General features: G+C 40.2%; 1 protein-coding gene across 4 annotated transcripts in view; it reads left to right on the plus strand.

Annotated features, from left to right (window-relative positions):
* The window catches only part of vti1a (vesicle transport through interaction with t-SNAREs 1A), a 154,219-nt gene that overhangs the window by 5,866 nt on the left and 133,374 nt on the right, over positions 1 to 14,979 (plus strand). For all 4 annotated transcript variants that reach the window (XM_072667330.1, XM_072667331.1, XM_072667332.1 and 1 more), the window contains exons 2-3: positions 4,272 to 4,330; positions 5,219 to 5,329. In XM_072667330.1, coding sequence (XP_072523431.1) covers positions 4,272 to 4,330; positions 5,219 to 5,329 — 170 coding nt within the window. The remainder of the gene's footprint in view (positions 1 to 4,271; positions 4,331 to 5,218; positions 5,330 to 14,979) is intronic.

Below are 14,979 nucleotides of genomic sequence, written 5' to 3' on the forward strand. Positions count from 1 at the left end.
GAATATTAAGTAATGCTGTGTATCTGTAGCTGCAGTTATAAATCCCTTTTTTAATGCTGCCTTTTTTTGATGGGAGAACATCTGTTTAAAAATTATGGAAATCTGAGCTAGACCCCAGAGTTCGGTGAAAACAGCCATCGATTCAGCCTGTAATTGTTTTCAGGGGAGAAGTGAGAAAAACACACAAACAGCTGCTCCAGATGGAAATAAATCACGGAGTAGTGCCAGTAAAAAGTAAATTACCACAAGACCACATGAAAATGTATTCCCTTCTGAATCTGACTTCAGAAACCAAATATTAAAATTTGAATATTTGTTCATGTAACATGTGAGGTCTTCAAATACCATACCTTCGAAATTGCCATAAGCAAATATTAGCTACATATATTTCAGTTTCAGAAATATGCAGCTTTTTATTTGTTTTTTAACATTACTTGCTGACATTAACATTACTTGCTGAAGCAATTAACCCACCCATTCTCCACTCTTTTGGACTAGGTGAGGACAAGCATGTTCCTCTTTCGATACACGTGAAATCAGCCATCGCCTTTTATCACTAGGCAGCTAATTCTCTATGCACTTGGAAGAAAGCGCAGGATCCCAGGGAAGGCATGGCAAATTGTGCTCTCTTATACTTTGGCTGCTGATGGCGAAGCAGCATGACCTGGGATTCAGACTCTCGATCCATAAACCACAGTGTCAGTGTTTTAGTCTGCTCAGAGCTTCTCAGAGTTCCTTCATATTTCTTTCTTTCTTTATTAATTTATACCCTATGCCACACAGTGCTGGGGGTGTGAAGGCTAGCAAACAAAACATCATTGGATGTCTGAATCCGCTTAAAGGAGAACACTAACAGATGTTTCTGTTACATCAGCTAAAGGCCTCTGTGTATTTCTTGTAGAGATATCATTGGGTTAGCTTCGGCAGACAAAATGGCGCAATTGTAGGGAAAACAGGTGATGGCAGATGGTACACATATGATAGCTGAGCGAACTCTGCGGATGTCGATTTCACTGATTGGGCCTGCATTTATACATTTAGCTGTGCCACTAAGGAGCCCCCATAAAAGACCTCTCTTGCTTGAATGTAACATTGATATTTTTGACTGATGGAGACAAAGTGCTGCTAGCTTATACTAGCCACAATACTGTGGCAAGTTGGTCAGTAAGACGATTCACTCCTGTTGCTTGATTGGGATTATTGAGATATATTTGATTCACAGTTCTCGCTGCAGAATGTTGCCGGCCTGCGCTCTGTCTAAATGCTCACTCGTTTGCTTGTAGCCTACCTTCTTTCCAATCAATTCTCCTGTGCATTCAAGAGAATGAGAATGCCCAACGTGTGGAGTTGTTAAGGCTTGAATTGCTCCTTCAGAGCTTGACAGAAACTAGACAGCTTGCACTCATCGCAGCCCACCACCAGCTGGTAAATGTGTAAATAAGCCCAGTGAATATGAACAAAGCCGCAAGCCGGGAATGCTCATCAGTGGTGGCCAGGCCTCTTCAGCGTTTGCCAGACGACTTCTGCTCTAAGAATTTAAATCTGGATTGTGTGCATAAAGAAATAGTTTTCCTCCTTTCGCCTCTAGGTTCTGGCATTTTGCATATTTGTTTACTGGCCTCAGTACAGCCTGCCGACAATGGCATCAACAGAGTTCTTGGTTTGTTGCTGTTATTGCTGTGCACAATGTCACATTATGTGCAGGCACTGATAAAGGAGCACACTGGACAGATTAGGCCTAAGTGTCCTTGGCCAGCTGTGTTCGAGGTTGCTTCATTCATTCCCATAAGAATCAAGAGTGTAGTGTTGTTTGCGTTTCTTATGTGCAGCGCAAAACTTGGGGCTTTAAATAAGAACTTGAGAAGAATGTGAGCTCCTGTTGCATTAAACTTAAATGTGTGGTTTTTTATTTAAAAGATAACCCCAGAACAAAAATGTCTGTCAATCACACGTCATGAAAAATTGAGCGGAGATGCAAAGACGCAGCTTGGTGAGAAAAGTCTAACTGTACGTTGGTCTGTCCGTGGACCTCCTGGCCTGTTGCTCATGCCCAGCGCACCTGCAATAGAGACATACATATTTCAGCCTGCCTTACGCTGGCTCTGTATACAACAGCCTTTGTCTGCTCACCTTACAAAGAATTGCCTCTGGCTGTTTACTGTGTGGGCTGTGAGGTTATACACAGGCTTGAAAAATGCATTGATGTCCAGCAAAAGAAGGGTGTGTTTTTGTGTTGAGTGTAGTGACAGGCCCTGCTTTGATACTTGCTAATGGTTTATTTCTTTGTGCTTTGTGTTTTAAGGCAGTGGTAGGTGTGGATTGTGTTTCTTGTTGATTAGTCATGTTATACTCTGCCCTCTTGGTGTTGTAAATTTTATTTTGGTTTATTTATTTATTTTCGATAAAGCTTTTACATGCTTCTAAGAAGACATGGCAGACTAGTCACACTAGACTAGTGCTTAGATATTTTCTGGTAATTCCAGAAAAATATATTTGATACATTTATTGTTCCCCAGCAGAGCAGAACCTCAAGATGATGCTTAGCCGCTATACTAAAGTGTAGGCTTACTTGTTACAAATGTGTGTAACCCCATATATTGTATAGATGTTACATTTCTCAAAAAAATGTGTATGAAAATGTCTATATGTGTATATCTACACTACTATCAGAGTTGCAAAAAATTAAGTTTTTTTTTCGATACTGCAATTTGGCAAGGAATTTACAACTTACAAATTAAATTTATTTAATCAAAAATGAGTCTAAAAGAAGCTGCTAAACTTAAATATTTTACATTCAGGTTACGTTTTTTCCATTCTGTGTCCAAGCCAGGTTTCCAAACCCATTACAATGGAATCACATTTCAGGAAAATGGCTCTTGATGTTCAGACAGCAAAGAGGGTTTTAACTCTTTCACATGTTGTCATTTGGTTTCAAGTAAAGATGAAAAATCGATTCGCTAAGTATCTGTATTGGCCAATTTTCTGACAATATATCTGATCAGCGATCGCCCGATGTTTCTCTTGCGTAACCGATCCTAAGAGCCATCATATTCGTGTGGTAAGAATTGCAGCAGATCTGCATGAGGCTCCTCGGGCACAGGAAACTGCAGTTTGGGGAATTCACGGGAATTCGCAAGCTCTCTCAGGAGGTGATCGAAGTTTGACAGTGGTTGAAATGTGGTTGATTCCAAAAAGCAAAGTACATTTTAACAGTGTACGGAAAACATTACAGAAGCCCTGCACTATGATTTTTTTGCCAGGAGTTTGCCTGGAAAGGTTAATGTAGCATCCTGCCTCTCTCATAATCTGTATAGGTGAGCGACAATCTGTATCGGCCCCAAAACGCAGGCTGGTCCAGCTCTAGTGGCAGGCTTTAATACTATAGTAATACTATAGTGTGTGTCAGTATTGGAATCAAAATTTTGCTATCATGCTAACTCTCATTGAAAAAAATTAGATATTGGGATTGAACCAGTTCCCATATGAATCCCTATTATATGTAATAAATCCCTGGTAATATTACTAACTCAACACCACTGATCTGAAATAAGAAATTTATTGAACATTGAAATGTTAATTTCAGGAGCGTAAAAAAAAATAAAAAAAGTGGACTCATGTCCATTAAATAAAAGCTTTTTTTGTTTGCACATTAGTAACAGGCCTTGCTTTGATACTCGCTCATGGGGCCTAGATTGTTTGTTTACATTCACTGAAGGTTTCGCATGCTTTGCAGAAGATGATGTTATGTTAATAACTCATCACCACTGATTTGAAATGAAATTTTATGAACATAGAGGTGTTAATGTCAACTTTGCATGTATGGAGGGCATGCTTATTGTACTTGTACAGTCTATGGCCTGTATCTCACCGGAGACAGTGGGCGAAAGCAAGAACAACCTCATTTTGCTTGTTCTGAGTGGGTGGCACACAAGTAGAGTTTGGTGGAACTGACATCTCCCTCCTCTTTGAGTTGGCATGAGCTGTCTCTGTGCTCCTCCACAAACTAACAAAGACGTTTACACGTGGAGAAATAGGAGACATCAAATGCGGATCTCTCTGCGATGTGAATGCGTAAATATATCTTCAAATGCAGGCGTGTGTGTGTGTGTGTGTGTGTGTGTGTGTGTGTGTGTGTGTGTGTGTGTGTGTGTGTGTGTGTGTGTGTGTGTGTGTTTTTTCTTTCCCCGTTGGTGCGGGGGAGTAGGGCTCTTGTCATAAAGCGCAGCTCTTCCATCAACTGATCAATATGTTTTCTGCTTCTTCCCTTTCAGAAGAGAAGACGCAGCTGGTTCTAAATGTCGACAAACAGCTTGAAGAAGTCAGAGAGTTGGTAGGTCTTTGATCAGTAATTTCCACTCTCCGCATTTTCTAAATAATGAATTTGGAAAAAGGAAAAAAAAAATTCCCCCTGCATAAACAACACCTGTAATGTCGGTGGTGACACGAGACACTCTTCATGTGGCTGAAGGCTGCTCCATGCTAACAGTGTGATCACATCCTCATAATGCGCTTTTAACTGACACCGCATGACACATTTCACGCCACTGCTGGAGGAAGGCGCCGTGTCAGGTGCCGAAAGCAAGGATGCGCACTACATGTAAATTGCTCCGCCGCTTGTTCCATCATGTCATGTTGATTGGACATTGTAAATCAGCTGGGCCCTTTGTGTGTGTGTGAGCACAAGAGTGTGTGTGTGTGTGTTTGCTTTCTCATATGTGTGACACGGATACATGTCGTAGCTGTCATCGAGGAGCCACACCAGAGGCTTTAATGAAGCAGCACCTCCTAATGTCACCACATCTGCAGTGAGTCTCAGCTCTCCACCGTTTTGAGAACTTTCTCCAGCAATCTGAAATAATGAACTGATAAACTTTGCATGCTTCAGGAAGAATTTGCTGGTGGGGTCGCGACTGTCTTCCCAGTGGTTTTTATCTTGTCTTTCTACATAACGTCTTCAGTGGACTCTTCATTATCTGCCAGCGCACTCCGTTTGTGAATGAAAGTGAAATCATTCACTGACAAAGTTTTAAAAAGTGCTCTCGCTGGAGAGATCTGGAGAGATCCAGAAGATGCTGCTTCATTAAAGCCTGTGGTGTTGTTCCTCACGTCCATGTCCCGCGAGTAAGCGCACACAAACAAAGCTGAAGAATGGACTGAATAAGGTGTCAGTAGACAAAGCAGTGCACTGATTGAAATGAACCTGATTAATGTGCTTTAGCTGGAGCAGATGGACCTGGAGGTGCGCGAGATTCCTGTCCAGAGCAGAGCAATGTACAACGGCCGCCTGAAGAGCTACAAGCAGGAGATGGAGAAGCTGGAGAAAGACTTTGTGAGTAAAGCCCGCCCGCTCACTCACTCCTGCACTACATACAGCTTTACTTTGTTTACACAAACACACAGACATGCAACCCCCCTCCAAAAAGAAATGTATTCCCTCACCCTCCAAAACCCTGCAAATCTTTGAAGGTCAGTAGCATGTCCACTGAGGTTAATTCTGAGTTTGTTTTTAAAGCTTTGCTGGTCCCGAGGAGACCAGGCCTATGCTCCTTCTCGATGTCCTTGTTTAGTTATTCATAAATCTTACCTGCCCGTCTAAAACCCACCCCACACACATCAAACCTTAATGAGGGGCTTGCCCTCTGAAGCCACTTTTTTGACTTCTTTTACATCACTGTGTTGCTTAGTGGTTATTTACTGGTGGTCGTGTTCAGACCTATATCTCTTCTTTGTATTGAAGTGCTCGGGCTCTTTCTCTGAGCCTCATTAAAGTGCAGCAGTTTGTGGACCGCAAAAGGGGGAAAAGAAACACTCCTGTCCAGCGTTTTCAGTACAAGTTTCTCGTCAGCAATTTTCCCCCAATTTAAAGGCACAGCTTCTATTTCTTTAAACCTTACTTAAATATCCAGGTTACTTTTTATGGACTTAAATGCCTTTGAATATCATATTGTTGTTCTTTCTTTTTTTTTTTTTTTTGTTAAATACACTGTAGTACCATCTGTGGAAATGTGAGAAATTAATCTCTTCCCTCTGAAAGTCCAAATCACACGCGTTAAGTCTCAGCACGAACCACTTTCCCTCTTCATCTAAATCCTGCTTTCAAACCCAGCACCTGTATCTAATTCAAGGTGTGCTTGATATCAATTACCAGATGGCAGCGGCGTCAACAAAGATTCCAAAAGGCATGAAATGAATGAGAAGATTTAAGAAAAGGATCTTTTGCCAATGATCTGATGCTGTGCCGCTGAGGCTGGTGGCTTAGATCACAGTGGAGATCTCTCTTCTCAGAGAGGCCTCGCATTCCTCACCATGGGCATTTAATTGGCTGATGATTAATCTTTAGCTTCTCCTGCTTGACTGTTGCCTGGTTAATTATCATGCAATTAACACCTGCTGTGCAGGGGTTTTGCACCACATTCATCTTTGCATTCCTTCAGCATCCATTCTTTCTTTTTCCTCTCCCTGCAAGCTAAGCTTACATGTCTGCAATGTTGATTATTGTCTTTCTTTTAACTCCTCAGATGTTTAGAGTGTAATGCAGATATTGTGCTCCTTTTGAGGGTGAACTCTGAATATCTGAGATTGATCTCAGCTTTTTTTTTAAACTTGCTTCTTATGTACATGTATTGTATTGTATTTGTGTTGTATGTAAACTAAGAAACAGATGTCTGTTAAAGTGGTTAATATTTAGCTTTTTCTTTCTCGATTCCACACTGTGGCAGTTTTTTCAGACATCGTGCCCTGCCTTGGGTTTTAGGATGACATAATAATTGGCCTGATTTTAAAGCGCTTTTTGTTCCCTCCGAGCTTAAGTTTCTGTACATTTGAAAGACAGATCCCCCTGAAGCTTCTGTTGATAGTAAGGCCTACCAACTTGTCCTAAAGCTGAGAGATTCAGCTGGGTTCTCAGAAGTGCCAAATGCTTTAGCGTGGATGGCTTATCCTCTCTGCCACGCAATGTGAGCACGCGCGCACACTTCTAAGAGGTGTCATGAAAAAGGCCATCACTTCTTTTTTTTCGGAAAAAGAGGAGTCTTTGTTGTGCTTCCACGGGAAATCAAGGCCCTGTCCTGGCCTTCCCCTCCTCTGGCCTCCCTGGAGCTTCTCCCCCCCCTTTACGCCCTGCCGAACCCCCCCCTTCCCGCTCACATCCAGTCGTTCACCCGCGGTTTGAAGTCTTCCTGCCATCGCACTCGCCAGAATCAGCCTCCTGTTCGGCAGCAGACGGGGACTGGCTGACCCAACAACTCTGCCATTTTTCAGGGGAGAAAAGAGAGACAGATATCAGAAGCACATCCCGAAGGTATGTTTGCTTCATGATGGCTTCATTTTGATAATGGGGGCAAAGGGTCTGAAAGCCAGGAACCCCTGTGGAGGCCGTATATTAGCAGAAAGAAAAGAGTTTTGGTGAGACGAAAAACACACAGAGGAGGGAAAAAAAAGCCAAAGCTGATTTGTCTTTGATTGGCCACACTACATGTCATTGGGTTCAGGGACCAGAATGACATGCCTCTTAGCAATGGCTTTGATCTGGCAGAAGAGCTCCGTAATGGAGGCATAATTTAATGAAGCCAATTGGGTAAACAGACCGCATATCTTCAAAGGAGCTGACAAAGTTTCTCCACCTCTAAGCTCTCTTGTATGGCCACAGTGTCATTCACTGCGCTGGTCTACCAGTGTGATGAGGGTGCGCAGGTAAATTTATTGCTTAACCATAAAATGATCAGCAGTGATGAATCAGAAATGACCTGCTGTCTGCTCTGTTTTGGCGAATGTACATAAGCACATGCTGGCCAGTGTCAGTAAATATACTGTATACAATTCAAAAGAATCGCTGTCAGATAAAAACCTTATATTTCTGAAATATCAGTTTTTCGTATCAAGAGGATGGAAAAAAAATCTTAACTTTCAGTGGAATTCAGTGTCAGATTTTATTCTACATAATTTTGGAACGTTTCTATTTATCCGTTCATCATGAAATTCTGATGCCATGTCAAAAAGTTGAAAACAGCAAAAATGGAGATACAAGGTTTTTGTGTGACAGCAACGCAATGATATACAAGTGTCCTTTTGGTTTAAACAGTGTTTGAAGTCAATCCTTCAAGCCTTCTTATCACATGAGACCATCAAAGTTTTTCACAAAGCTGCCACTCTTTACATTAAACCAGCTCTATAAACCCCACTGTGTTGCATCCAAGCACGTGTCGTTGTCCACATCGGCTCCTCGTGGTGTTGTTTTTCTCTCTCCCCTCACGCCAGTAGATGGCGACATTGCTCCATGCATCTCTGAAAGTTGCGCTTCAGTGTTGATGCTTATAGGCATTTTTTGATCAGAAGAGTCTCTCCTGGATCCAGCAAGACCTGCCGCTCCCTCAGAAGAGCGCTGCTTCTCTTTGACCTCCTCACTTGGAGAAAGGCAGAAATTAGAGCCAAAAAAATGGCCCACATATCCTGAGGACCGGGGGTGCTTGTGTACTTGCTTGAAGGGAAGGAAAAAAGCTTGAAGACAGAGCTGTCGGTGAACAGGTGAACGTTTGTATTCAGCGTTTCTCAAGCCCCTGCTCTTTTAAAAGACCTCTAAACTCTTAAGCTTTGCCCCCAGCATTCCGTAGTGTTATCTCTGGCCAGATATCTAACTGTAGCTTTTGTCTGTCATTACAGTGAGCTCCTACACTGGAACAGGCTCAGCTCAGCTCAGCGTGCGTGTTAAGAGTGCACGAGTTTGAAATGATTTCGCACTATGTGAGAGAACTTTTGCCATTGCACTGGCAGTGATTAGGAGGGTTTGGCTATACAGGAACATTTCATTACTCGAGATCTGCACATTTATAAGCATATATTTTATAATGATGTGTTACAGTGTTTTATAATATAAAATAAAATGAGACAACTCCAGTTATGCTCTTTATGTACCAGTTGTTACATTGCGCTACCTGGGGTGTAGATGATGGTGAACCCTGGTCTAAAGTTAGTCTTTAATTACACTGATCAGTCATTGGTGTAATTACAGTACTGTGTATAAGTGTAGTTTATTTACAGTTAATACCTGTCTGCTAATTACAGCGACATGCACATATATTGACCTGTACAAGATCAAGTTCAGTCTATACTGTACTATAGATACAGAACAGCCATGCATTCAACTGAACTAGAATGTGAACCATGTGCTGCTACTGTCCCCTTCTTCCCAGACCTGAGTTTGGGCCGCTAGAGATTATTGATGCTTTTCCAAAGCCTTCATTGAATCAGCTATCCTTGAAACATTGGACAGAATTTATACTTATAATGGAGCTGGATAAATTAAAAAAGCACATTTTCTGTGTGTTTGTAGGGTTGATGTGGAACACTTACTAATGACCTTCATGTGAAAAAGAAGATTTAAATGAATATTCTCTAACTAAAAGACTGAATAAATGAATGACAACATAAAATATTATCCCAAAAAAAGCCTATTTTGTCTGTTGTTGTCGAGCCATTTTCTATTTTTATTCTTTAACAAAAACTGATGAATGGTAATGAATGAATACTTCCATTGTTCTTTTAATTTTCTTTGTAATCCACTTTTTCACATTTTGACAATTTCAATGTCATGAACTAAAAGACCTCGCAGTTCTGGCTATGAAAATGAAATTAGTGCAGTCCTTCTATTTGAGCACATACGGGCAGAGCATCACTCAGTGTTGCTTTGCACATATAATTTAAAAATATTTGGTAAATATATGTAAGATATTTCTTTTACTTTTTTTCAGTGTAAAACCCCAACAAGGAGCCTTCTCAGATGTCCTGAAACTATACCAAAAAAGTGATGACAGAACAGGGAGTAACTGCAACGGAATTTAAATGATTATTAATAATTAGTGTAACCTTAAAAAAATGGATTTTATAGTGCCGGCACATACCAGGTTTATACCAAACCTGGTTTTCCTGACAGCACAGCAAGGATAGATGAAATCTTTTTAGGTTAAATTTTTTGGTGCTTTTTAATCCTCAAATAAACATTAATAATAGGATACATTTGAGAAGTCCTTCACCATTTTCCCTTTGTCCTGCTTTAGACCAAGTAACCTCCTCATTATTGGTGGAGCATTTAATTTTATAATGTTTTCCTAATGGGTCACGCTCAAGGACTGCAAATGATTTCACTAGAACTTTCTAGAAGTTTCTGTTCCTTTTGGAGCTTATTGAAAAAGGCAGCTGAACATAGGTTTCGTAATTAACTCCATGAAACCCCAAGTTCTGATAGAACTTTTTGCTACTCCTATAAGTTGCTCACTTTTAATCATTGTTACTGATGATAACGTACCCCTCAGATTTTTAAGACCTGCTGCCGCTTTTACTGCACTATATTTAGTTTTATGCACAGCAGTTTTTTTTCTTTTCTTTTCTTTTTTTGGGAGGCTTTTGAGTCTCCCAAAATCAAAACGCAAAACTTGTCTCTAAGATTCCTTGTTATGCAGCTGAAGTCATCTATTACAGCAACTTCTACAAAGAAGAGGCGCGACATACATATATGAGCTGGATGTTGGACTCTTTTTAATCGTCTTAGATTAGAACCAAACATGGATCCTGAAAACCGGGGATTGTTCTGCCTCTGTTTACACCACTAAGGAGGCAACACAGATTTAAGTCTAATTGTCCTCTGGAGTTTAACAAGCCCTCAATCCTGCTAAAGTCCCAATAGCTTTCTCCGATTACAAACCTTGCGCATTTATTATGGAAATCCCCCCGAATTGACGCTTCTTTTGCAGATATAGGGCCGTTTTAAGGGAAGAACAAATCAATCTTTTTGAATGCGTCTTTTATTGGGGAGTTGTTTTAGCCCGAGGATCTTGTGGATTGGTGGAGGAAAGCTGTGTTTTGATAGCCAGAGATGGGATTGTGTGGCTTTGCGAGATCAGTTCTGTGGCGCATGGTGTAATCGCAGTGATGGGAAGATGATGAGGTGAAGGACTGTGTCACTCGGAGGAGAAAATCAAGCCTTCGTGGCTGGAAATGAGGCGATGGTGCACTTAATGAGAAGGGGATGCGTTGTCTGAGCTAGCCAGACACAATCTTTTCAAAACAGGATGCGTTCTTAAATATAGAATTTATCAAAATATATAAATATATATATATATATATGCTTTGATATGCAATGTATGGGGTGGGGGTAGAACTATAAATTTACATTACTTCAGATGTTTGCATGTGAATATGATATGATAAACTGTGCCGCTTCAAAACAGCTGAAATATTAAACTAAAATTCAGCATTTGTTTTGGTGCAACATATTCTCGTGAAACTGATTGATGCATATGAATCATGGAAAATGTACTGTAGGCTTCACATTGTTTACAGCACACGTGACCACCGCACCTGACGAGATGAATAATTCCCCATTTATCTGCATTACGTAGAGTTCCTCAGTGACACTGATCACTGATCTGCAGGGCAGATTTCATTGTTTAGGACAGTCGTGTCTGCACATAGTGCTGTATATGTATGTGTGTGTAAGGGAGACGGGAGGCAGGAGAATCAGGCGAAGCGGAGCTGTCTCCTCTCTTGGCCCATTCCTCCCAACCACATAAACTGGAAGTGACATGTGACACCGCTAGAAAGTGATAAATTGACATCTGGGACGAAAAAACGTGACAAAAAATTTTTGATTTGCCATACTGGCTTAACTATGAAAAATCATAAAGTATTTATGAAATGCATTATGAATCATTGGTTATTTCTCTTTTTTTTTTTTTTTTTTTTTTTTTTTTTTTTTTTTGGCTCCTCTTTAAAAAAAAAGAAAGAAAAGCATGTCCCGGCGAGAGCAAGAAAACCTAGACATCCTTGGCTGCTTTGACATCTACTGGCTCGTTCCCTCTTTTAGTGCAATATATTTACAGGGCCGTTGAAATCTGTAAATGATTTCAAAGTTTCCCACTCCTGGGGCATTTCTCTTCCTCCGACTTAAGTGTCTCTAATGAGGGGCATGTAAAAGGATGAGAGGGTTCCTTTGGTTGTCTCGGAGAACGTTTTGGCTGGAAATCTGCAGCTTTTTATATTTTTATCATTCTCTCTTTATTATGTATATATATATATATATATATATATATATATATATATATATATATATATATATATATATTAAAGCCTGTGGTGAAAACGTACTATAGTCTTGATCAGAATCACACTACACTACAACTCACAGCAAGTAGTTGTTTGTTTAGTTTTTTTTCCAGCATGAAGGATTGGCCACCTTAGGGAGACACACACGCAAGAAGACAGACACTGACAGGAAAACCAGCCAGCAAGGTCATGCATTTCTCAATGCAGGCTTTTTCTGCCTTACATCTCGGTGAACTTAGCATGTGTAGAGTCTGATTCTCCAGAATCTGCCTTCCGTTTTTCCTTTTTTATTTTTTTGGTATTTGTTATTAATTTATATTTGTTCTCAGCATAGAAGCAAAAAGAGAGAGAACATTTATTGGTTCTGTAGTAAAACCCTTTGACTTTTGACTCTTTGCCGGTCACTATTGATTTAATTTCATTAGCCTACAAATATCTTTTTCTGTCCAAGTTAGATATGTCTCCTACTGCTTGTCTCTGACCCATCCTTTTACGAGAGAACACTTCAAATAATGTAGAGCATTTTCTAGACCTTTTGAAATGTACATTGTGCCTGTACTTGTGTTTGAAGTTGCAGGTAAATCCACTCTTAACAATATAAAGGTGCTTTGCATGGTTCTTTGAGGGATGCCATAGAAGAACCACTTCTGGGTCCAAAAAGAACAAACCTTGTTCATGACAGAGGTATGTAAGTGTGAAGAACCCTTTAAATGTCTGAAGAACAATTACTTAATAAAAAGCAATATAAAGGTTCTTCACACTCATTACAAGCATAATTTTATGAAATCAAGAGTGGTTCATCTCTGGCGTTCCTCAAAGAACCATTTGAAGCACCTTTATATTTTATATTGAGTGCAGTTTATAAGTGAGGAATAAAAGCATTTGGTCCCTTCAAGATAAGTTCCCCATATGTCCCACTCTACACCAGAAGTCTACATACCCCCTAAGGATGCAATGGACCTACGTTGACTCTGGTTGCCTATAACAATCAGAAAGAGTCGTATTGTAAAGTGTGGGTGGAGTTAAGTTGAGTTCTCTGTACGAGGCCTCAAATCTCATTTGAATCTGCTTTCTAGGAAGTGGAGAAGTATGCATGAATATATAGCATTAATGATGTAGTTAAGCTCCTATGCCTGTTTAGCATTCGTATGCTAATGACCTGTCTATTCAGTCTAGACAATGGCCATGCTGGAGAAAGCCCTTAGTAAGACAGTGTTTAGAGTAGCCATATGCACACGCGGACACACACACATGTGCGCACAATAATAAACGCTGGCTGATCCGTGACCAGCAGGTTGTATTCTTAGATGAAACGCTGAGAATAGACATCAAACAGTTGAGTGTAACATGAATCGAGGTCAGTAGAGGAGCCACTGCCAAAGCTAAGAAAGAGTTAAAAGTGAGCGGGGTGTGTGTTTGTGTTGTGTTTTTTTTTTTTTTTTTTTTTTTTTTTTTTTTTTTTTATTGTTTCCAAAAGAGAAATGGAGAGAGATGTTGAGAGAAAGGCATGGGGGAGACATGGAGAAAAAAGTTCTTTTCTGTGGAAGGTTCAGTGAACCATATGTAGGTAGCCACAGGCTAATGGGCGATTGGTCCCTTGCTCGCCAGGTATCCTGTGCCTCAGAAATCCCTCCTCCATTTCCTCTAATCTCACCTTTTCTCTGGCGCTGACCCAGGGAGGCCCGTTTTATTCCCCACTGCACGCCAGAGGAGAGCGCTGTGATGGGAGCGGGCCTGGCCCTGCCTGCTCTGGCAGGCTCCCTCCCCACCGGCTCTTCTCTATTGATTTCTGCACCGCTGCCTAGCCGGGGTCTGCTCTGCCTGCGCCCGCACCAGCCCCTCTCCTAGCCCAGCATTAATGTGCGAGAGAGAACGGCACGGAGAGAAAAGGGGGAGAGCGAGAAAGCTGCCTTTGATTTTTCATTAGAAATGCTTCCATATTTTAATATCGAGTTTAATCGACTCTTATGCCTTAAAGAAATAACCATTCGCAGCGACTCCCCGGCCTTCAAAAAGTATATGCTGCTTCTTCAATCAAACACAGTAGAATTTGTTCCTTTGTTGGGAGTTCAGTTGCGATCGGTTTTCTACCCGCTTCCCTCGGCCCTTCACTATGGGAGAGGAGTCGTTAGTGTTATTGACTGCTGCTGGTTTAGAAACAATAAAAAACAGTACTTAACAGAAAAATCTATACTCAGCCAAGCCAATATGTAAATCTAATTTAAATTAAATCCATATTTTTATATTAAGAACATACTACTTGCCGTCTTTAATGTAGGTGTATTTTGTGTATTTTGTTCATGTTTGTTTAATAGATTCTGGTCAAAGTTTTTGTAAAGGTTTGGACACCACTGGTTAAATCATATGTGATTTAGAGTGTAAATAAGGTCGCATTCTCTACACAGACGCACTTCTCCGCATTCTAAAGCGTAATTACTATTTATTAGCTTAATTTAAAATATTGCAAAAGAATAACGTAATGATACGTTAAATGTTTTTTTTTTTTATTTGTTAAATTCAGTAGTAAGTTTGTTCACTTTAGTAAATCAACAAATTGACAGTGTGTTTTTTAATCTATATATAAGGCATTTTGGAGCATTTTCATTGGTCCAATCATGATCAAATGTCCCTAAAGCAAATATATACTTGTTGCTGACCTATATGTATAACATTTTAATTATTTAAAAATGTGTGTGCATACTCGTGTGTGAATGTGTTAACCAAAAATTATACATATTCTATATTATATATACATCCAGACATATGATATATATGGGCTTGTATATTAAGAAAACTATATAAATCAATCAATCAATCAATCAATAAATAAATAAATATGTATGTATGAATGTATGTATGCATTAATTTAAATATGCTACATTG

The sequence above is a fragment of the Salminus brasiliensis genome, chromosome 22, assembly GCF_030463535.1.
Source record: "Salminus brasiliensis chromosome 22, fSalBra1.hap2, whole genome shotgun sequence".
Lineage (NCBI taxonomy): Eukaryota > Metazoa > Chordata > Actinopteri > Characiformes > Bryconidae > Salminus > Salminus brasiliensis.